This window comes from Microtus oregoni, unplaced genomic scaffold (genome assembly GCF_018167655.1).
Source record: "Microtus oregoni isolate MIOR12 unplaced genomic scaffold, Mior012 000054F_ref0000373, whole genome shotgun sequence".
Lineage (NCBI taxonomy): Eukaryota > Metazoa > Chordata > Mammalia > Rodentia > Cricetidae > Microtus > Microtus oregoni.
Window position 1 is genome coordinate 8072718 of NW_024543830.1, and position 24058 is coordinate 8096775.

General features: G+C 39.8%; 1 protein-coding gene across 1 annotated transcript in view; it reads right to left on the reverse strand.

Annotated features, from left to right (window-relative positions):
• The window catches only part of Man1a2 (mannosidase alpha class 1A member 2), a 135467-nt gene that overhangs the window by 98654 nt on the left and 12755 nt on the right, over nt 1-24058 (reverse strand). Inside the window, exons 2-5 of the mRNA XM_041638298.1 lie at nt 14097-14352; nt 11753-11849; nt 10787-10905; nt 7201-7281 (exon numbers count right to left, since the gene is read on the reverse strand). Of these exons, the coding sequence (XP_041494232.1) occupies nt 7201-7281; nt 10787-10905; nt 11753-11849; nt 14097-14352 (553 nt within the window). The remainder of the gene's footprint in view (nt 1-7200; nt 7282-10786; nt 10906-11752; nt 11850-14096; nt 14353-24058) is intronic.

The following is a 24058-nucleotide window of genomic DNA, read 5'->3' on the forward strand; positions in this document are numbered from 1 at the left end:
TTTACGATCTAGTTTCTTGAGTTCTCTATATATTTTGGAGATCAGACCTTTGTCAGTTGCGGGGTTGGTGAAGATCTTCTCCCAGTAAGTGGGTTGCCTTTTTGTCTTAGTGACAGTGCCCTTTGCTTTACAGAAGCTTGAAGTTTGCATACAAATGGATGGAAATAGAAAACACTATCCTGAGTGAGGTAAGCCAGACCCAAAAAGAGGAACATGGGATGTACTCACTCATATTTGGTTTCTAGCCATAAATAAAGGACATTAAGCCTATAATTCGCGATCCTAGAGAAACTAAATAAGAAGGTGAACCCAAAGAAAAACATATAGGCACTATCCTGAATATTAACCTTCATCAGGCGATGAAAGGAGACAGAGACAGAGACCCACATTGGAGCACAGGACTGAAATCTCAAGGTCCAAATCAGGAGCAGATGGAGAGAGAGCACAAGCAAGGAACTCAGGACAGCGAGGGGTGCACCCACACACTGAGACAATGGGGATGTTCTATCGGGAACTCACCAAGGCCAGCTGGCCTGGGTCTGAAAAAGCATGGGATAAAACCGGACTTGCTGAACATAGCGGACAATGAGGACTACTGAGAACTCAAGAACAATGGCAATGGGTTTTTGATCCTACTGCACGTACTGGCTTTGGGGGAGCCTAGGAATTTGGGATGCTCACCTTACTAGACCTGGATGGAGGTGGGTGGTCCTTGGACTTTCCACAGGTCAGGGAACCCTGATTGCTCTTAGGGTTGCTGAGGGAGGGGGACTTGCTTGGGGGAGGGGGAGGGAAATGGGAGGAGGTGGCGGGGAGGAGGCAGAAATCTTTAATAAATAAATAAATTTAAAAAAAAAAACAGTGATCAGATTTTATTGGGGAAGACCCCCTGAAAATCTTGGCTACAGACATAAAGAAATAAACCTGAAATAACTACAAGACAGGGGACCTGCTCAAACATAAAAAAAAAAAATTCTTTGGCTGGCTTGTACACAGTCCATACTTCTGTTAATGCAGATACGTATGTTATCTTTCAAAGTCTCTGTACAAGAGGACCAGGTACAATGAAAATAAGTGGCGTAGGTGATCCAGCCTCTCAGAATGCCTCGGTTACAGTTTCCTCAGAGTTCTGCATCCAGAACAGCTTCAAGGCTGCTGGCTGAGGTGGTCCAGCCTCACAGACTATTCTAACTAGGACTACAAAGAGGCCTTGTACTTTCCCATTGCACAGAGGTTAGACAACAAATGTTACAACTGATTTTCCCAGGACTTGACCATTGTTTCAATTTTCTCAGGGTCCCTGAAAATGCCTTAAACATCAGGAAGCAGTCCAGAGAACACAGCATCCACATTCCCAAGAGGTGGAGTGGATGGTTTATGGTCATTTGGTAGGTTATGAATGTTTGTCATTGTTTAAGAGGAATATAGGAATATAAGATAAAAAGCCAACTACTGACCTCAAATATTTTACATTAGTATGGATTTTGGTATAGTGATACAAATCTAAAGTTATTTTTGTTATGCTAAATGTATGTTTCTACTTTTGTTTAAGGTATTGTGCTTAGGCAGCTTATTTAAAATGTAATGTATAACTAAGAAATGCAGGTTAGAACTTAGTTATCTATAATAATCAAACCTGTAGTCTTATTAGGTATGTTTTCAAGGTTAAACATGTATATAGATAGTCTTCAAACACTTCAAAGACCTACAGAATATGGCATTTAAAATGTTTAATAACCTAAAGCTTTTCATGACAGTGAGACACGACTGCACCTGGCATCACCAACTTACTTCAGAGAAGATGATGAATATCAAAGAAACTCCATATGGAGTTTGCTTTCATTATGGCAAAGCTAGCCATTTGAGCAAAAAAAAAACAACAACAACAACAAAAAAAAACTCTCCTTGTCTCAACTGTGGGCAATATGCTGTGCAAACTGGACAAATAGGATACAATGGAAAAAGACTGTCAAATTTTGCCAAGTTAAGGTGGGATAGTCCTTCAAAATTCCTGCTTCATAGAAACTAGGCCTGTAGGTCCAAGATGGAGGCCCCAATGTTGCAGAGGAACTTTGGGTGATTGTCCAGGCAGCCAAATGTTTGTCATTTCTATAAGTTTGGAAGTGGCTTGCACTTCACTTCCTGTTTATTCAGATAATATTATATTCTTCCTGGGTCTTTGGAGTTCAAGACTAGACAGTTATAATGTTTCTTAGTTATGATAGAAGGTATATTAGGTACAAAACTTTGGAATCACCAAAATACAATAAATAATGGAGTATTTTCTCTGAATTTGCCAAATATAAATGGACTGAATATTGTGACTATAATCCTTACTTAATAATTGTTCTTGTTGTATATAGCTTTACTATGTAAAGGTAAAAACCCTTCTTTTTCATTTAGACAAAGGAAAAAATGTGAAATATTATTTTAACCAGGTAAAGATGTGTTACATTTGTTTATGCTGCAGAATACTACTTTAACTGTGTAAAAGTGTGTTACTTTTATTAATGCTACATTTGTTTAACAATGTAAGGATGTGTGTTTAGCTATGTAAAGATATGTTGCATATGTTTCACTCTGCCTACCTAAGGTACCTGATTAGTCTAATAAAGAGCTGAATAGTTAATAGCTAGGCAGAGAAAGGATAGGCAGGGGTAGAGGCAGAAAGAATAAATAGGAGAAATCTAGACTAAAAAAGAAAGGAGAGAGAAAGGAGAGAACAAGAGAGATGAATGGGGCCAGAAGTCAGAGAGCCACCAGACAGACAGATGTAGAGAAGCAGTGAAAGTAAGATATGCAGAAAATGTAATAAGACCAAGGCAAAAGGTAGATAAAGAGAAACAGGTTAACATTTTTCTATTTTTTTTAAGATTTATGTATTATAGAAACAGTGTTCTGCCTGCATATAAGCCTGCAGGCCAGAGGAAGGCACCAGATGTCATTAGGGGTGGTTGTGAGCCACCATGTGGTTACTGGAAATTGAACTCAGGACCTCTGGAAGAGCAGCCAGTGTTCTTAACCTCTGAGCTATCTCTCCAGCACCCAAACAGGTTAATTTAAGGTAAAAGAGCTAGTCAGAAATGAGCCTGGCCCCCATGGCAGCACCTCAGATCAACAAATCCCCTCTCAGCACACATGCCTCAGATCCCAACATGGTCATAGGTGGCAGTCCAGAATCTGGGCATTCTTGTGGCTTTTGGTGGCAACGTGGGCCACAGACATCAGCACAAACTGTCCACCTGCAATAGGGCCTTGGCAGCAGCCCAGCCTGGATGTACCCTGGATAGCAAGTAGGCCTCCCACCTCAGCCCCTTCATCACCGCCTTCTCCTATTTTATCTGTGTCTGTCCACAGGAAATGAGCCATTCTGCCTCTCTCTCCCATACCACACCATACACTGGCTCACCACAGTTGGCACCTGACAGCCTGGAGCTACAAGGCACAGGGCTGGCCTGTAGTTTCTCCTCTCCAACCCAAAGCAAGTCACTTTGGGCAGGTGTGTGAGTGTTTACCAGGGTTTTTCTTTTAGGTCACCAACCAGCTCCCAAATGATGACAACCTGGACCAAGCTGCTACTGTTGCTGACCATGGCTGAGCCTGTGGTCCGGGTGCAGCTGGGGTCTGTGTTGATGTCCATTGCCATCTTACCACAGGGACCCATTCAAACCATGTGTTGAATAATAGGTTGAACCATGTGTTGAAATATGATGGCTATGCTGAGTTGGTCCTGACCCTCACTGGCTCAGAGAGAGCTTATCCTGCTCTCACCCTCATAGGAGAACTAGTCCCCTGCACTTGGAATAGCTGGCTCCTCCCTTCACCTGAGGAGGTGGTCCCAGCAGCCTAATATGACCTACTCAACTACCACCCAGGCACACACCGAGGGTTTTTTTGAGTTGACAACTCTCAACATCTATCCCGTCTATGACGGGCTGGAGCACATGAAGGGATCGGCCTTGTGGAACCATAGGCGCAGGAGCTCTAAGATTTGGGGCAATAGTATGATATCTGAGAGGAGATTTGGTGAGGGTCCAGCATTGACGGTATACCAGAAGTCAGAGGCCTTGAACTTGACTGACAATACTCGACGCAGTGAACATTGGCAAGTGAAGCCGTTTGGACAAGAGTCTACTGCATGATACGAAGCAGCTCGCAGTGCCACTAAAACAAATGAAGAAGTCATGGAGAGGAGGGAAAGATAAAGGAGCAAAGTGGTTTTTCTTGTTTTTTGTTTGCTTGCTGTGTTTTTGCTTTTTTGTTTTTTAACTATATTCTTATTTGTACTTTTTTTTATTTTTATTATATTTTTATTATTTCTTTTAAAATTTTTCTGGTGAGGAGGCCACTACAGGGGTGAATGATGGATACAGAGGAACTGGGAAAAGGATCAATAAAAATTATGTTTAAAACATAAAATAAAATAAAAAATAAGGAAGAAATAAAGACCAAGATTAACAAAAACAGAAAGATTCACTAGTAGCAGATTGACTTTTAAAATGCTCTAGGAGGCTCATTACACAAAAGGATAAAATACAGAATCAATAAACAAAAATAAAGACTAACAAAACTCACTAAAATTTAGGTCAATAAAAAGTGTCTCCCTTTACACTGAATAGCTCTACAATGTAGCTGACATCGAAAGTAAAAAATTATAGCAACATATTATGGATTTTAGCATAAGACTTAAAAGACCTAACAAAAAAGAAAGAAAAGAATTGAGAGGATAACATTACAAAGTTCTCCCATACGATTCAGTTAGGTCTAGAGCCAGGCACGAGAAGAGAATAAATTAAACACTGTGTGTAAGAACAAGGAGCAGCTATTTCCAAAATGCCCCCAACAAAGCCCTTAAGCTAGGCTAATAACAGCACACACCTGCGTGTCCAGCCACTCAAAAGGCTAAGGCAAGAGATGGAAACTTTAGTCTCCTTAGCAACTTTGTGAGACCTGTCCCAACATTTTTAAAGGAGCTGGTGTATGTGTTTGGAAAGATGGCCGAGCCATTAAGAGTACTTATTGCTCTGGCAGAGGACCTGGGCTCCATTCCCATCACCCACATAATGGCTAACAATCAGAGTAACTCCAGTTCTACAAGATCCAATACCTTCTTCTTACTTCCTTGGTACCAGGCATGCAGGTACATGATTCATACACATACATACATGCAGGCAAAACATAAAATAAATAAATCTGAAAGGGGTGTATAACTCATAGGTAAACTGTCTCGCCCAGGCTGTTCTCTTCCTACATACAGTCTTCTCAACTTCCTTGTTCTTTGTTGGAAAAGGTTTAAGCATGAAAAATGGAATGTGCTGTGCTGTTTCTTCATTTTGCTTCTGCATGGCCTTTATCCCAAGGCCCTATGTCCAGCAAAGGGAGAGGAAAGGAACTCTTTCTATAGAATAAGTGAGGGTGGGTAGTTAGATCCAGTCTCAGCTGTTGTCCCACTTACTGCCCTCAGCATTCTCTCTGATTATTTCTGCCCTGCCCTTCACCCTGAAACAGACTGGGAACAGTTCCATAGGAAAAGGACAAAATAGAAAAACAGTGATTTAAATGTTATCAAGTAGAACTTACAAAACTCTGTATTATAGTTACCACTTCATTTTAGACCATGACTTTGGCACAGGGCTTCAAGAGTGGTGTGAGTGTGGTCACTATGGCCTATGGATCTCCTGGTCTACAATTCTAGCTTTCCCTTTTGACTACCAGAGGGGCTAGTATTTAGTGCTTTCTCTCTGAGCCCTGGAAAAAAGCCAGGCTCTAGATCTAGACTTCCATTTTAATCTTGCAAAGAATTTTTCACTCAGAGTTGGAAAGTTTGGTGTTTACAGCTCACGCTTTAGTCCCCCCCAAGATCACCAAACATGTTTTTAGTCTTCTGGACCGAGTCTACAATTTTTGCTACTCAACTCCATACTCTGATTCAGCCTACAGCCAACCAGGATGTCTGAACTCTTCTTCCCAGGTCAAGAGAGGCTGCCTTCTTCAGAAAGCTTGTGGGAACTAGATTTCCCCCAGGCAGTTAAAAAACAAAATGCCCAATCTTGGATATTCTGCCCACCTCTATTGACCCTAAACTTCCCCCTCACAACATTGTTTAAAGCAACCTCCTTAAACGTTCTACTCAAAACTGCCAATTTTCCAGCGATGAAATGAGACCAATACTTGGGCATGTCTGATGGGGCATCACTGTGTAAGTACACAGAATCATGTACTGTTTTGTGTAAAGATAAAACACATTTCATTTTCAACCATGTTATATATCTGCCAGATAAATTGAACGTATTAAAAACTGTGAGGGTAGGGAGAATCAAAGCTTAAGTTGCCTCATAAGGAAATTCTACTTTTTAAGTCAAAGAATCAAGTTTATACAAACTTTACCAGAGAAAAAGAAGAGTGCAATTCATTTTAAGAAGCCAGCATTATTTATGCAAAACACACAAACCGATTAACACAAAAATTAAAAAATGGAGGCTAGGAGATGGCTCAGAGGGCAAAACATTTGTTGTACAAGTGTGAAGGCTAGTGTCTAGATTCTCAGAAACCACTTAAAAAGCAAGGTGGGCTCAGGCAGTGGTGACACACCTTTAATACCAGCACTGGGGAGGCAGGGGCAGGCATGTCTGGTGGGGCCAGTCTGGTCTATAGAATGAGTTCCAGCACAACCAGGGCTACAAAGAGAAACCCTGTCTTGAAAAACCAAAAAAAGAAAAAAAAAAAAGAAAAAGCAAGGTGGGCATGACAGCCCATCTAATACCAATGTTTGTATAGTATTCCCTGGGGCAGCCTGGCTCATTAGACTACCCAAATCTACAGATTTTGAGCTGAGATGCCACCTCGATATATAAGGTGGAAAGAATAAGACAATACTCAACACTAATTTTAGTCCTCCTCAGGTATACATGTGAGATAAAGATGTTTGCCACCAGGGTAATTATCTGACTTCAATTCCCAGAACCTACATAGTAGAAGGAAAGAACAGATCTCCTCCAAACTATCCCCTAACCTTAATGTCTGCATTTTCATTTTGTAAAACACTAGTGAAGCAGATTCTAAAATTTGTCCTAATAGAAAATCCTAGGTTAGTTTAGTAACATTCAAACTAGAAAACAGCGCCACTAGGCAAGTACTCCATTTCACTGCCAGCCATGGCCCTGCTCGGCCAAATGCACGGGTGTTTTCTTGACTACTCACCTCCTCTCCTGACAGGTAATATGCGGCAAGGAGACCTCCGATAAACCGAATGTTAACTTCAAACACAGACACCTCTGAATTCTGGGGAGACAAAGTAAAAACACATACACAAAATACATTACAATTTTCAAATGTTTTTAGTACTTCAATTGTACACAAAAAAAAATGTCTTAATATTCTGTATTTTCATTTCTCATGCCACGCAACCTCATCTTTTGTTAGTTCAGCAAAGTTCCTCTATGCCTGTCACCACAGCTTCCTAAGTGCCAAAATCAATGGACCCTTTAGATGGACTCTACACAGTACTGTAAACTTATTGCCTTACTACTACCACTGGCTACCTTTGGCCCTTCTGAAGGCCTCCACTTCCTAAATAATGGATCATGAATCCTAAAAAAAGAAGCTTCTCTAATGATTCCATTATTTTTAATTATTATATCACAAACTCTATTTCTATTTCTTCTTATGAATACTAAATATTTTTCTAGTGCCTAATAACATAACAATTATTAAAAGAGAGGCCAAAAACCAGGAGAATTATGGTTAATGAACCAAAACTCCTGAAAACCAGCTCCTGTCAGAAACCAAAGTTGATGTTCACAGCATATATACACCAAAAGGAAAAACAAATGTTTAGAAATTTAAAATTAAAATACAGAAGTAGAAAAAAATGTGACAACTTACAAACTTAAGCAGATAATGTGTAAGAATAAAATCAAAATTGTGTAATAAATCAGTTATGAATTTTAAATTTCCCTAAAATGCAAATTATCATAAACAAAAGATCATAAGCAAAAGACAAACAAACTAAAGCAAATTTATCACAAATATTTACCTATGTAATATACAAACAATTTTGTAGAATTTTAAGGTGGAAGGAGAGTACAGACTCTTACTAGCTATCCAACGATCTCTACTTTCACAATGAATCATACATACATATATAAATGTAAAAAAGTTTTTATAATAAATAGCAATAGACAAAACCTCTTTCAGAGGACCTGGTTCAATTTCCAGCACCCATATGGAAGCTCAGAAGTGTCTATAACTCGAGGCCCAGAGGATCCGATGCCCGGTATAGATAAACATTCCATATAAGAGAATCGATATGCTATATATAGGCTTAGATATTGGGAAATTTCTGGGGCTAGGAAGATGGTTCATCAGGTAAATCATCATGAAAGCATATGGACTGCAGTTCAGATCCCTAGCTCTCCCATAAATGCCAAACAGGTATGGCAGTCCTCCATGAAATCCCAGCAAACAGGAGGCAGAGATGGGAGAGCTAGCTAGACTGGCTGAATAGGTAAGCTGTGGGTTCAAGTGAGAGACCTTAACACATTATTTAAGGTAGAGAGCACTAAGCAATCAAGGAAGATGTGTGCTGGCCTCCACATCTCCACATGCAGCCCTAATGTAGACACCCAGCCACCCAGGTGGTCACATTGGCTGCAACATTTCAAATGAAGTCAAAGGAGTCATGAAATGTGTGGAGCTGAGATACATCCTCTCTCATACATTAGAGGTCAGGACGCCTGCCTCAAGCAATGCTCCTCTCAGAAGAATAGCAAGGAGACACACAGAGCTGAGCAAGAGTCAATAGGAAACTGAGGGACTCCATGATAGTGCTCCATGTTAGTCTTGAGGCATCCTTCATTCTACCACTACCCCTGCAAGCAGTGCTTAAGATCAATTCATGTATTTCCAATATATAGCAAACAATAGGTCATGCAGTAGACATTCAGTAAACAGCAAATGGTAACAATAGCCTTCATACTCACTTCTCTGCTTTCACTTTCGTACATACCCTCCTCTCTATATTGCATGTTTAATGGGGCTCTATAAGTTAGGGTTTTTGTTTTATTTTAATTACACTTTTGACCATAACTCAAGAGAGAAAAATTCTCAGTCTGTCTCTGTCTTACCCAAGACCCTTAAGACAAAAAAAAAAAAAAAAAAAAAAAAAAAAAGCAGCCTAAAACTATACTTAAGTCGTATGGCCCAAAACTCAACATCATATTCAGTGCCCTATAGTCTAAGCAGTTTAAAAGTCTACTCTGTTCAACCTCTTCCAACAGCCTCTTGTTGCTCTTTGAGTAAAATGCCCACTAAGATCCATTATGTTCAGATCCCTCACACTTTTTCTGCCACCTAACTAATTTAAGATTCTTTTGTTTGACATGATCACATGGGCCTGCTTGCTAGTCCCAGGATGGCAGACTTGAGGCCTGATGTCACTTTATCCTTACAACTCCCTTAGCTGACCGCATTCCCTCATCTCACTGTGTGAATCATTCTATCACCTCTTACAGACCTCTGAACAAAAATATCACCTAGCAGAGTGTATTCTGGCTACTGGATTTAAAATAGCAGTCAGTCATCAGTAATAGCTTTTACCCCACACTATATTACAAGTAATATTTACATCATTTATTGCTGTATAGTTATTTGTAAAATTCTTGTCTTCTCTCACTAGAGAGAGACAGTAAGAAAAATTCTAAATGGAGAGAAAGAAGAAACAGGGACCAAGCAGAGAGGTAAAGTAATGACAGAATTTTACAAAGTTAATGAAAATAAAAACCCTCATTTTGAGTCTTTGAACAACAGTTCATGTGCTAACAGAATTAGAGAGCACTGTGGGGAAGTAAGAGGGAAAGGCAGATCACCTTTTAACAACGAGACTAATAGACATTTCAATACAGTATAACAAGCAAGATGATAGGCATATGCTTTTAAAAGGCAAAAGAATATAATCTCAAACCTCTAATTCTATCTATTAACAGTAAGCCTTACAGCCACATGCACATGGCTTTCCTGGACTATCTTCTCAGAAATGTCACATTAATAAGGAAGTCCTCAATAGTCAGCAATACTCCGCCACTACTTACTCTAATCGGATGTCGTCTACTATTCTACCACTATTACTATAAATGCTATAAAATTAGTATTAATAAAGCAGTTACCAGTTTGTTAGACTTTAGTTCATTGCCTCTCCCTGCTATGTCCTTAGCTGGCTAAGACACTGACTTAAATGATAATTGCAAGAAATATGAAAAGATAGTGAGAAAGGATGAGTATTTACACAAAAATAACAAAACAAATGATAAGCCCCAAAAGAAGAATAAGGACTTAACATGGGTTCAACAAACTGCTGAGAACATGCTCAGAGCAGAACTGATACCTACAAACAATGAGACCTGCTATTCTCAAGCACCACGTACCATATGTAACTGACAACTTCTGGAAATATATTCCTCACCTTCCTGAGATCTAGGAAGTCCAGGGTAAACAGTCCCAGCAGACTCAGTGATTGATGAGAGCCATTCAACTGGTTCATAATGGTGCTTATGTGACCTCTCATGCACGAGCAAAGTAGTTCTGAGAACTATGCTATACAGGAACTAATTATGTCCATAATGACTCTGTCCTGATGAACTAACTCATCACTTCCCAAATACCCTTTCAACACATTAGTGACTAGATTTCAACAAGAATTTGGGAGAACACAAATATTCATACCAGAGCATTAAAACTGTCCTTTCATCATTAATTTAAGGAATTAGATGAACTGCCAAAGTATACACACCACACTGAAATCAAGGTTGTCTTCAATCCATCTTTGCCCATCCATGAATTCATCATGAAGTCCCATGATATAAAGGGTATCCAACGCATCCACTATGGTGGCACCCATCTGTGAGCTTCCTATATTTAAGAGGAAAACATAGCTGTTGTCAAAAACATCCCCTTCATAGGAGATCAATTTTTAGTTTTGTATATATTAAAAGTTAATCAAGCATTATAACGATCAAAAAAGAATGTCATTGCTCACTTTTCTATCAGACCAGGTAATAGAAACAGTTTGATCTAGTTTATAAAAGACAAAATTTTGGGAGCTAATAAAAAAATAAAAACTAACAGTAGATAAATATATACTTAAGTAAGGTATGAAAAATGTAGGTGGGAAGGATTCAGGGAAAGAGGACAGCCATTCAAGATGACAAGCTAAGTCACAGCATGAGCATTCCGGTTCAAACTCAAACAAGAGGGGATATATATAATTTATAAGGTTAGATAACGCTAAGCATAGTAAAGTGTTAATGTTCTTTAATAATAAAAAAACAGGTAGAGAAAAAGGAAGCCATTAAATAAAATACACACAGAGAAAACCAAAATACAAGACACCATCACCTTTAACAAATAATCCTGATTTTGAAATGAACTGCACAAAGCAAACCCAATTGAACACACAGAACAACCTACTAGTCTTTCATTTCTTTCTTCCTCTTTCTCTCTCTTTTGGGCATGGGAGTAAGACTAATTTTTTCCTTCAATGGCTTAAGTTATATATACAAATATAATTTTATCTTCTTTGTACATAAGCTAAATACCATTTTGTTCATATGTTCCTAATAATTCCCTCACCTCATCAACAAAAAGTTCAAATTATCATCGCACAGAAATAGAGATCTTGGAGAGAACTTTAAAAAAAAAAAACAGGTCTCATTTTCAAAAATAAAGAAAAAACAGTAATTCGAAAAAGTTGCCTTACCAAATATGTTAGTGGAGTGCCCTTTCCTTGCAATAGGTCTGAGCTCATTATGTCCCCATCCGTATGTTCTGTAATTATCCCAGGCATGCTTCATCATCTGAGAAGAGAAAAATTGTAATACACAATTTGAAGCTATCTATGGACTATTTTACTTCATACAGTGTAGAGTTGGGTTATTCTATCTTTATCCATGCTGCCATGTTTCCTGCACTAGCATATTATTCAATTACCACTTGTTTCCAATACCTACTGTGCTGGCTACTCTTATGTCAACCTGACACAAGCCAGAGTTATGTGAATGGAGGGAACCTCAATTGAGAAAATGATTCCCCAGCAGTAGGGCATTTTATTAATTAGCAACTGATAGATGAGGGCCCAATCCATGGTAGATGATGCCATCCCTGGACTGGAGGTCCTGAGTTCTCTAAGAAAGCAGACTGAGCAAGCTAGGGAAGTAAGTCAGTTAGCAGCATCCCTCCATGGCCTCTGCATCAGTTCCTGTCCCCAGGATACTGCCCTGTTTGAGTTCCAGTCCTGACTTCCTTCAATGATGAAGAGCAATATGAAAGTATAAGCCAAATAAACCCTTCCCGCCCCCCCCCCCCAACTTGCCTTTTGGTCATGGTGTTTTGTCGCAGCAACAGAAACTCTAATACCTACATTTAATTACAATCTACACAACAAAAAAAGTTAGATGTAATCAAAAAGTTATTTGGGGGAAGAAAGGTAGCTATTTGGTATTCGTTCCTTTTGTAAACTGCTAATATTTTGGAAAACAGCTCGTCTATCTTCACTGTGATAATGACCAGGTTGTCAGTCAAGGGGCTTTGCTTCCACCACCAACTAATTCAGCCTGATTACACAATCTCTTACCTTTAAGCCAGAGACCAGAAGATTTGGTGTTGCAGAAGCACAAGGCCAATCCTAGGTAATATGTAACCAAATTGCCATGTGTATATTCTAACTAAAATTGATTTCTCAAAAAGAAACAAGTGAAAGAAATTTACCCCACAGGTTGTAATTTGCCAATCCTTGCTCTAATCACAGTGACTGGAAAGGTATATGGATCAAGTAGGCTAATCAAGTCCTTTGTATTCATATGAGTATAGTCATTAAGAGTAAGGAGATTATCTCATTATATGATCTCAAGGTTTATGTAATATAATTTAATCCTAAGTGGCGAACTCTCTCTTAACAAAATTAAGCAACGAAAGGAAAGAGACAAGAGACAAGTGCATATTACAGACTTAGAATCAGCCATGCCTAATGCCCTTGTTCAAAGGATAGGAATAAGGAACCACTTAGAAACAACTCTGGCTATGTCTGTGAGGGTGTTTCCAGTGACCCAAGCTAAAAGTGAGTGGCACCACCATCCCTTCCACTTGGTTCAAAGCCGGGAAGGAGTGGGGGAGAGAAAAAGCCAGCTGAGTTCAGGATTCATCTCTCTCGCTTCCCGACTTCAGATACGACTGGCTAGCCATCTCACCATCCCTGACACAGCAAGGTCCTCTCAAACTGTGAGCCAAAATACACCCACCTACCTTCCATCCCTCCCTCCCTCCCTTCTTTTTGTAGCTACTATCAAATATCATGTTAAAGCAGTGAGAAACACTGCCAGACCAAGTTTAATATATATATAAAGAGAGATACTTGACTGTATAAATTAAATTTATTCTAGAGGTACACCTGGTGAAGCTTCTTCTCAAGCAGTATAACGGTAAACTATACTCACAATTATCAGGAGCCCCAGTTAATACAGTTTAACTCAAATTCACTAGAGCTTGTACTATCTTAATCAGTAATTCTTAATTGGTAAATCTAGAATTAGAACTTGAAAGACTTCTGAGGCTAAAAAATTTAAAGAATTTTGAAATTAATCTTTTTCTATCCTTCAATCCATAAAGAATCTCTGGAAGGAGCATGGTCCTAATAGCACAGTCCCTCAAACATGGCTCCTACAGCACCAATTGTTTACAGTCTTGTCTGTGACAGGATCTGCACAGTATCTGGTACAGCTCCTTCAAACTGAATGTTTTAAATTGCTTTTCAATAAACAGAATGTATACACAGATTCTACATTCTACTCATTATAAAGGCCTGTGTTTCAAAAGAGCTCTAACACAGTGAAGGTAAAGGAACCATCTAAACAAACTTGAATTAAATTTTTTATTTCAAAAACTTAGATTATGATCAATAAGAAAAAGACAGCACTCCAATCCCTGTTATCAGCCTGGGCACTGAATTACAATTACGGAAGAACAAACACAATGAGTGTGTAACACTACATAACATTCAGTCAGATACGTATCTGCAAGCACGCCAAATCACCACTCTCGGCTATTACCTCTTTAATTTTTTCTCTTTTCTTCCTTATCTCAGTGTCTTCGGGGTCTCCACCACTGACCCCCACACGCTGTGGGACAGGGACAGGTGGCAGTACCCTGGTCTCCTTTATCTTCATCGCTTGGGCTACTTTACTTTTCTCTGTTTGAATTTCTGCATGGATTTCCTCTCTTGACTTTCTTAATTTTTCTTTTGCTTCTTCCAGGGCCTTCTCGTGATCAGCTCTGATCTTATTTCTCAGACGCTCTTCTTCTTCCCTATGAATAAAAAATAAATAAAAATAAATTTTAATTTTAAAAAAAATGGGAAGAAAAAGTAGTACACCAAACCTTAAAATTCTCCCTCTAAATTCTAATGCCCCCCATTAAAAGATAAGAATTACTAGCGACAGGAACCCATTGTCTGCCCAAAGAGCAGGATAAATATAAGGTGGAATGAGAAGGAAAATGTATTCTAGATGCTGAGTAAATGTTGTACACCTAGAAGAAAGTTCTAATTCCATGAGAGAGAGAGCAAAGAAAACTACAGCAGTAACTTGAAGGGATCCACAGAATGAGAGCAAGGATGGGGGCAAGAAGGTCCGAGAGGACCAGTGGGAGGGGGAGAGGACATCAGTGGGTTTAAAGAGCAGAGGGAACAAACGCATGAACCCAGGACAGAGGGAAGAGACAGGGGAAATTAGAGACAGGAAACTTTCATTTATTTAGTGCAGCAGATGCTGCTGAGGCTGCTTTGCAAATGGCCAAGACTAAATAACGCAACAATTCCCAACTGAGCCTTCTACTCGATTTAGTGGACACACTGGGTTGGGACTGCCCAGAGTATAACCGCTGCTCCATGAGGGATACCATGCTTCATTTTCTTAAGAAAACCCTTTTCCAGGGTGGCAGCGCAATTTCACTTTTTTACTAGCAATGCCACATTCTCAACAACTGCATTTTCTCCCCAGCTCTGCTTTTGTGAGAGAGATCTCAATCTTCTCTTCAGAGTCATGATGTTTTCATGCACATGAACACAGTCGAGTTGGAGACTTGCTAGAGCCATTATTTTCCAAAGAAACTGGCATGACATGCCATGATGGCCAGAGTCACCTCCGTAGAAACTGACCTAAATAATGCTGGACAGAATGTAAAATGGATCTGCCACTCTAGGGAAAGTTCGGTGATATATACTCCCCTGAAACAAGGTTTCTCTGTATAACAGCCCTGGCTGTCCTACAACTTGCTTTGTAGACCAGGCTGGCCTCGAACTCACCAAGTGCTGGGATTAAAGGCCTGTGCCACCACAGCCCAGCTAGTTTGGTGATTTCTTTAAATAAAATTTTTAAAAAAAAGCAAAAAAGCCAAAAAAAAAAAAAAACCCCTAAACATGCAACTGTCAACAGATTCCGGCAAGTGTACTCTTGTACATTTATCTCAGAAATGAAAGGTTATGTTCACACAAAAACTTACAATGCTCTCCTGTCATAGAAAGGCAAATATTGTTCCACTCATGTGAGCTGTGTAGTGATGGTGAAGCTACGGAGCTGCAAGCAGAACAGTTCTATCCAGGGAGTGAAGTAGGGGTCATTGTTTTATTGACGCAGAGTTTGTTTCCAAGATAAAAGAGGTCTAGAGATGAAGGAGCCTCGTGGCTATGAAACAAAACAAATGTACCTAATGCCATTTTACTTCAAGAAGGCTAATGTGATCAATTATATATACTTTATCGTAATTCTTAAACTGGAAGAAAAGTCTATATAAACATTCATATTAGCTTTACTCATAATAGGCACAAGCTAGAAAAATCCAGATGTCCTTCAATAGATGGTTAAATAGAAGACAGACAGACACACGCATGCACACAAAATACAAAGCTAGCTTACCAAAAATAGAATAGTGTGCCCAATAGAACACACCATAATCCATCTATGCCAACCAAATCTTTCCCACCTATCCAAAGCCAGGGGTAACCACATAACCCTAATTTAATAAACAAGAAACTACCAAGAAAATATTTCTCTCTGTGGATTAAGAAATGGACAAAGCCAACTGAGAAAACAGCCTTTTGGTTACAAAGTCCAAACTGACCAAACTACTTACTCTCTTCCAATGCAGCTGTGACACATAATGTCGTAACAGCTACAGCCGTGAGACAATCAGCATGAGGACAACCTACCAGCATGGAGCAAAACAGATGAGAAAGGGAGATTCTGCTGGAGCCCTCAACTGTGTGCCCCAGTTTTCAGACCCTGTGGAGGGTCTGCCAGGTGGGTGCTCTGTCTCTTTCAGCCAAGTCTCCCCAACTTACCCTATGCAAGCATGGGCTACACACAGGTTCAGAAAAGTGGAGGGCCTAGGACTGTTCCCCAAGGATCCCCAAGGACAGTCACACAGGAGAGCTAGCTCTTTCAAGGGAAGTTTCTGTCTTCATGACAAGTAGCAGAGTCTCCGGGAGGAAGCTAGGGGCTAACAGCCCATGCTCCAACAAGCCACCTGTCCTCAGTAAGCCAATTAAAAGAGCCGATTGAGAGGAGGACAAAGATTCAGTGACAACTGCCCTCAAGTCCAACCTTTGTAATGTGGCCACACTGAATAAATTCCCTTTTTCTGCTTTTCATTATTAAATTGGCTTTTAGTTGGCTTGTAAAGGATGGGTGGCCAAACATGTTGGGCACAGTATGCAATCACTAAGTACAGTAACAGCTTCCAGAGCTGCGCTGCCTCACCTAACTGCTCAGTAACATTCAAAGCCCACCATGGTTGCAAAAGCTCAAGGCACAACTGTAATGCATCCTCCCCAGCACTGAAGCCCTGCAAACAGGCATTATATACTACCATCTACAGCCAGCCCCGAAGTGGATGGCAAGGGTACATACAGGCCACAATATCCCACCTATCTTTTCATAGCTTCTTAACGAAACATGACCATTTCACAGGGCCTGAGCTCTGTGACAGAAATGCCTAACACAGTATTTCCAAAAATTACTTAGTCATAGTCTCCTTATTCTCCATAGCCCTTTCAGCAATATAGAATACACTGAGCTAGGATATCTCTCCATAAGGCATGTGGTATCTTCACTAGGTAGGTGACATTAAACATAAATCACCTCTCTGAGCCTCCTTTTCTCATATGACAGAAAGCCTCTGCCAAACACACGTGATTCCTAGAAGAACGGGTGAGAGAACCCTAGGCTCGAGTCCAGCAAGGCTCTGAATTGGGTTCCTTCATTTTCTCTGAGTTGTTCTGCCCTTCTCATTACCACCCACTCCCCACACACAGCCAGAGACACAGCTAATTGATGACTCAGGCTATATGATCATTGTCCTTTGGGACCAGGACCTGCATTCTTACACCTTTTCAGCTTCCCTAAACAGGACAATAATAGCAACTTGGGGGAAAATCTGCAAAAATGTAGAAGGCAGCAAACCATAAGACAATGCCTTCATCTTTAAAGGCAAAACTGGTGGGAAACTGTGCTTTCTCTCTCCTCTCTAGACCAGTGCCAATACTGCCTTTGTCTATGTGTCTACAATAGCTCTCACAGTAACACCAACCTTCTATTTCTAAGGTCACCATTAAAGATTATAATTCCATAATTCTGTGGTATCTAAAAATCCCTGGAAGCAGTAGTTCTTAGTCCAAGTGGGTCCCTGAAGAAGTGGATATTAGGGCACACTATATGCACACCACCTGTGTTTGCTTCTAGACGGCCTGAAAACTACTTGACACAGAAGCCTCCCGAAATAGAAGCATCAACTTCAAACTCCCAGGACACCACACCAGAGCTTACACCAATTCAACTACTTCGCTGTGGCCTCAGTAGTTTTCTCTCTAACCACTGGCACCTCAGCTGGGGGTGGGGGTAGAGGAGAGGTGTGCACACCTTTAACCAAGGGGCAGGTGGACCACTGAATTCGAGGCCAGCCTGCTCTACAGGAGTGAGTTCCAGGACAGCCAGGGCTACATGGAAAAACCCTGTCTCAAAAAATCAAAATCCAAAACCCAAACAAAAGCCCACAGTCTCTCCCAGAGCAGCAGCTGAGCAGGCCTCCAGGTAAATCTCCTTCAAGGCCTGAGCCATAGGGCACAAGGAAAGAGAATAAAATTCATGAATCAGTTTTCTTTCATAGACCAAAAAATAACTTTACAAGATCTACAAAAATCAAAATGTCTTTCAGAAAATGTGACTGACTTTTATAAAACACATGTGATACAAAGTCAAAGATAGTATGTAAAAATAAAATTAGCATAATTCACTTGGAAAATGGAAAATTCTTATTTCTAACCCAAGCCCCCAAATAGTGTTTGTAACTGTTTACCGAAGTCTCCACCAAAAATCCAAATTAGAATAGTGGGTTCTGTCCCTAAAACTCACTTTTTTTCATTCTTTATTCTAGTAAATATCAACTTCTCTTGTCGTCTAATTGAAACTCAACAGAAACTGCTCTCATTTTGCCCCCTAAATATTTCTGAACACTGTTTTCTCCAGTGTTTCTTTTTTTGGTTTTGGTTTTGGTTTTTCGAGTCAAGGCTTCTCTGTAGCTTTGGTGCCTGTCCTGGAACTAGCTCTAGTAGACCAGGCTGGGCTCGAACTCACAGAGATCCACCTGCCTCTGCCTCCCGAGTGCTGGGATTAAAGGTGTGTGCCACCACTGCCCGGCTTCTGCAGTGTTTCTACGTGTGATCCAAACAACCACTGTAGCTGTAACAACCTCCCAATAGCCTACATTCATCCACTGTAGTTCCACTGAAAGCCCTTCTCCAGCTACATGGTAGAACAAAAAGCTTTCTGACATCATATAAACTGTGTCATTAGAAGACTTCATTTACTCCCTCCTTACACTGAGGAACCCTACTGTGGGGACTTACACATGCACCTCTCTCCATCTCTGCAGCTTAGTCTGGCACGTGCATACTTTGTGCACAGCCACTCTCCCTGCAGTACCCAAAACACCTCTTTCCACAGACTATGCATGTTATCCCCTCTGTTTAAAACATACTCAAACTTTTTCTCTACCTTCAAGCCACAGGTCAATTATAATTTCTTCAAGTAATTCCTGGAATTACTTAGAGGAAGTTTCTCTTAAGACAGTCTTGCGGCATCATAATCCTTTCTTTCATAACACCATCATATGTGATAGTGTGATTAAATATCTTTCTTAATAAGATAAAAGCTAGTAAGTCCAGAGTTTGGGGGGTTTGTTCAGATCTATCATGGGAAGCTTAGCTCAACAGGCAGGTAACAGAGGCTCAAAAAAGATTCAAAGGCAAGCAAGTTTCAACTCCCACCCGAAGTGCTGAGATACAGCCAAAAGAGCTATAATAACAATTGTCTTTAAAGTAAGCAACTTGTCAAATTCACCCTCAAACCCAAGTTAAAACTCATGTGGTAGTAATAGAACATCTAGCTGTTAATAATAGTGTCGTGTAAAGGCTCCTAACATTTTACTTTATTAGCTAAATGCTAGACTTAATTGCTCAGCCACAAGTGAAGTACATTTGAAAGCAACATGTGTGAACCAACAATTTACAATTAATTTTAATAATTAATTTTAAAAATAAAACTTGAACTCCTTGAATTTTAGTGTTTTAGAAAAAAAGCACTAGAAAAGATAATACATAATTGGATTTCTCTCCAAAATATTAAAAGCTTTAGAAAATTTTACCAATAAAATTTGTCTACTAATAAAGAAAAATAATAAAATCTTCATTAGAAGCAAAAAGATAATAAAAGTCAATATCCATTTCTGATGACTATATCTCATGGCAAAGGAGAAAAAAAGAAAACAACCAAACAAAATACTTTCCAAAGGTAAATGTCCTTATCACCCAATTCCTAAACTACAAAAGCAATTCCCTTCAAGGTGAGTAAACAAGATGCTACCACAGCCAGGCAGTGGTGGAGCACACCTTTAATCCCAGCACTCGGGAGGCAGAGGCAGGCAGATCTCTGGGAGTTCGAGCTCAGCCTGATCTACAGAGCGAGTGCCAGGGCAGGCTTCAAAGCTATAGAAAAACCCTGTCTTGAAAAACCAAAAATACAGGATGCTATCACAGTTTCTACTTGACTCCAATAGCAAAACTAAACAAGTAATGAAAGAAAGAATAAAACAGACAGATAGGACTTATAAACAGTCTCCATCACAGGCAGAAGCCCATAGGAACTGACAAGCCATTGCAGTAACAGTGCGGTGAGGAAGGGAGAGGGCAGCAGTGCTCAGCACACTCTCCTCCCCACCCTGCGGCCCCACCTGTCTAGACTCTAAGCCTCCCAACTTTTACTTTCGGCCTCTTCTATGGCAATACCATGTTTACAACAGTGAGCTTGGTCACGTTTATTGTTTCCTTGCTAAGATTGACAGCCTATCCAAAAATTTACAAATAGCTATGAAACAGCCCTTTCAACCATCCTATTTTAATAATACTAAAGGGAAATTTCATAGAATGTAGGAGACAAATTAAAAAATAACTGATGAAGTCAGGTAAATTGCTGCTGATGTACAATATAGACCAAGCACAGTTTTAGTAAATGACTATAGGACAATCAGCAGCTGGTAAAGAAAATAGTGAAATAACACAACCGAAATTCTGTACAACTTAGTAAAATGTGACTAAAGAAAATTAAGAACTTCTAAAAAGAAATGCCTCACCTTCAAGGCCATGACAGAAGACCGCTCAAACTTGGAGGTGGCCAGGAGATAATATGGTGCCAACTATTATAAGGGAGTTATTCACAATTCAGTCTAAGATGATTCTCAGTAGCAAATGAATGTACTCTATCTACACAGAATAGCACCCTCACATAAACAACAAAGAACTTTCTGTATACTATTATAATAGGCCAAATCATGCACTTTTAGTATACTGATTATGTTAAGAATCAGTACAAACTGTAACACTGGAACTCCCCATTCCCTAAGAGTGAACTCTCCTCTTCAGACATGTTAACAGAGAAGCCTAATTCTGTATCAGTGCAAGTAATGCATCAGTCACATGAAAAAGGCTCAAGAGAGATTCAAAGCCAAGCACTGAGAAATCTACTGAGCCTCAAGCACCAATGCCAAAGTCAATCTGTCACCAGGCTCCGCAGGCTCCAAAGCACTGCCACATAATGGTGCAGCCTGTGAACGTTAGCACAAGCTCAGTCTTTCTTTAGGTACAGATCAACAGTTTGGCTGTTAATTCTTTTCTGCTTATATCCTGAGCACTAAATGATCAGTCTAACTTGAGCCTAATAGATTTCATCTCATTAGTAACTTTAGGTTAAATGAATAGTTATCAGTCACTGAATTCCATAACAACCAGACAGTATTTCCCAAAGATAAGGAGTACTAAACAGAATCTGAGAAAACACACACACACACACCAGACAGTATTTCCCAAAGGTAAGGGAATAGACCCTGGGAACAGACTCTGAGAAAACACACACACACACACATACACACACACACACACATACACACACAAAATTAGATAAGAAGATAAAGGTCAGAATATTAGAGATTTTTAGGAGGGCAGAACCAAGAGGCTGGAGAGATGTCTCAGTGGTTAAGAGAACTTGCTGCTCTTCCAAAAAACTCAAGTTCAGATCCCAGCCCCCTCAGTGTTATCTGTAACTCTAGCTCTCTGCACACACACAGGCTCCTACCCACACACAGACACACAATTTTTTTTCAATCTTAAAAAAGCAGAATCAATAAATTTGGGTAAATAAATATAGAAAGGAAAGGGAGTTAAAAATATTTTCTATACTGACTTGTAAAAAAGGAATATCATTAATTAATGTAAAGAATAAAGAAGGAAAGGGAATGTTGGAAAAATGACTCAGTCCGTGAAGTGCTTGCCGTACAAGTAATGAAGACCTGAGTTCAGATCCCAACTCACACAGAAACTTAGATGCCATGGTGCATGCCTGTATTCTTGGCAAATCTCTGTGCCTGCCTCTAATGCCAATTCTAGGAGAGTGGAGACACAAGGAACCCTGGAGCTTCCTGGCCAGCAAGTATTCCCAAATCAGTCAGTTCCAGGTTCAGTGAAAGATTCTGTCTCAAAATAAACAGACAGACAGGTAGACAGGTAAGTGTGGTGGGCAACAGAAGACATCAACTTCTGGCCTCCACATGCACACACAAACACATGTGTTATAAAAAACCCACATTCATAAAAAACATGCACATATACACAAGAAGGAAACAGATAAGGAAAGGGTGAGAAAGATGAGTAGTATGACTTTAGACATGCTAAGTCAAATGTCAACAAAGCACAGATATTCAGCTACCTAAGGGTGGATAACTAGATTTGAAAATCATCTGTCCTAAAGAGGCAGTTCAAGCTCCCACCTAACTCTACATGAATATTACTGCCTTAATATGAAATGACTCCCCACAGACAAGCATCCAATCTTACATAATAAAACACAGGTCCTCAGCTAGTGGCACTATTTTGGGAGCTTCTGGAGTTTTTAGGTAGTAATCCCTAACTGCAGAAAGTAGGTCAGTGGAACAGGCTCTTGTGGGTACCTTTTCCCTGCTCCCTTCCTGCCTGATCACCATGATATAGAAGGCTCTGCCTCACCATGTCCTCCACACAATGGACTAGCACTTCTATAGCTGTAAACAACCCCTTCTCCTCTAGATTAAGTCAGGGCATTCTGTCAGTGATCAGAAAGCTAAGTAACAAATTTAAATGGGTACACTTTATATTTTGTAAAGTATGCTTCAATAACTAGGCATAATCATGTATGCCTACAGTCTCAGCACCTAAGAAGCAGAGGCAAGAAGACTGTGTTTGAGGCCAGCCTGGGCTACACAGTGAACTCTAGGTCAGCCTAAGCTGTATGCTAAGACCCTATCTCAAAAGCAAGCAAATACATGTCAGGACGGTTTCTTCATTAAAACAAAACAAATGAACAAACAAACAAACAAAAAACTCTAAGTGAAAGCAGTTACAGCAGTATCAGACAATGCAATCTAGAATGTGGGTAAAGATGGTTTCATTCAGAGCAAACAACTCACAGCTCAAGCGTACAGTCCATTGTAAACCTACTGCTCATCCAACTGTACTTTTTATGTCCTCTGTAACTCATGATTCAGAGAGGTGTCCATTTCCAGACATTTGGAGATTATCCACTATCTTTACCTTAGCAATGTGTTTTAATTTCACTGACACTAAGCATATACTTCATATGACCTGAATCCTTTTATTATGGCCAAGAAAATGGTCTTAACAGAATGTATATTTTGCTGTTGTTGGGTAGTGTTTTATAAATGTCAAGTTGATTTTATGTCCCTACTGATTTTCCTTCCACTTCTCTTATTGGTTACTGAATAAAAGGTATTGAAATTGTAACAAATTTCCAATATCCAGAAATAAGAAGGCACAACAGCAACCTTATAAATATAACACAAACACACACACACACACACACACACACACACAATCAGTGAAGAAGACTTCACTTGAGAATTCTACCAAGGACTTAGTATAAATTAATATCAGCTCCACCGAAGTTTTTGGGAAACTGAAAAAACTCATTCTATGAGACCATTATTACCTTAACTCCAAAATTAAATAAAAGTAGTAAATAAATAAAACTGGAGACCACATATTTGTTTGACAGAGTCTCTCCATGTTGCTCAGGCTGTCCTAGAACTCACGTACACCAGGCTAACCTTAAGCTCACAGAGATCCACCTGTCTCTGCTCCTGAGTGCTGGGACTAAAGATATGCACCACCATGTCCTTCCAAGAATGCAATCATATTTCTAATAACATCTAAAGAGAAAATGAACAATACCTGCAATGACTTTAAAGTGCAGAAAGCAGACTGAAAACAACAAACAAAGAAAGAAAGAAAAAAACAAAGTATGGGAGACCTAAGTAACAGAGAGGTATCATAAACTGCAAGGCTTAACACTGTTAGGACAGTGATAGTATCCAAAGCAACCCTCAGATTTACAGTAATCTCTTATCAAAATTCTGA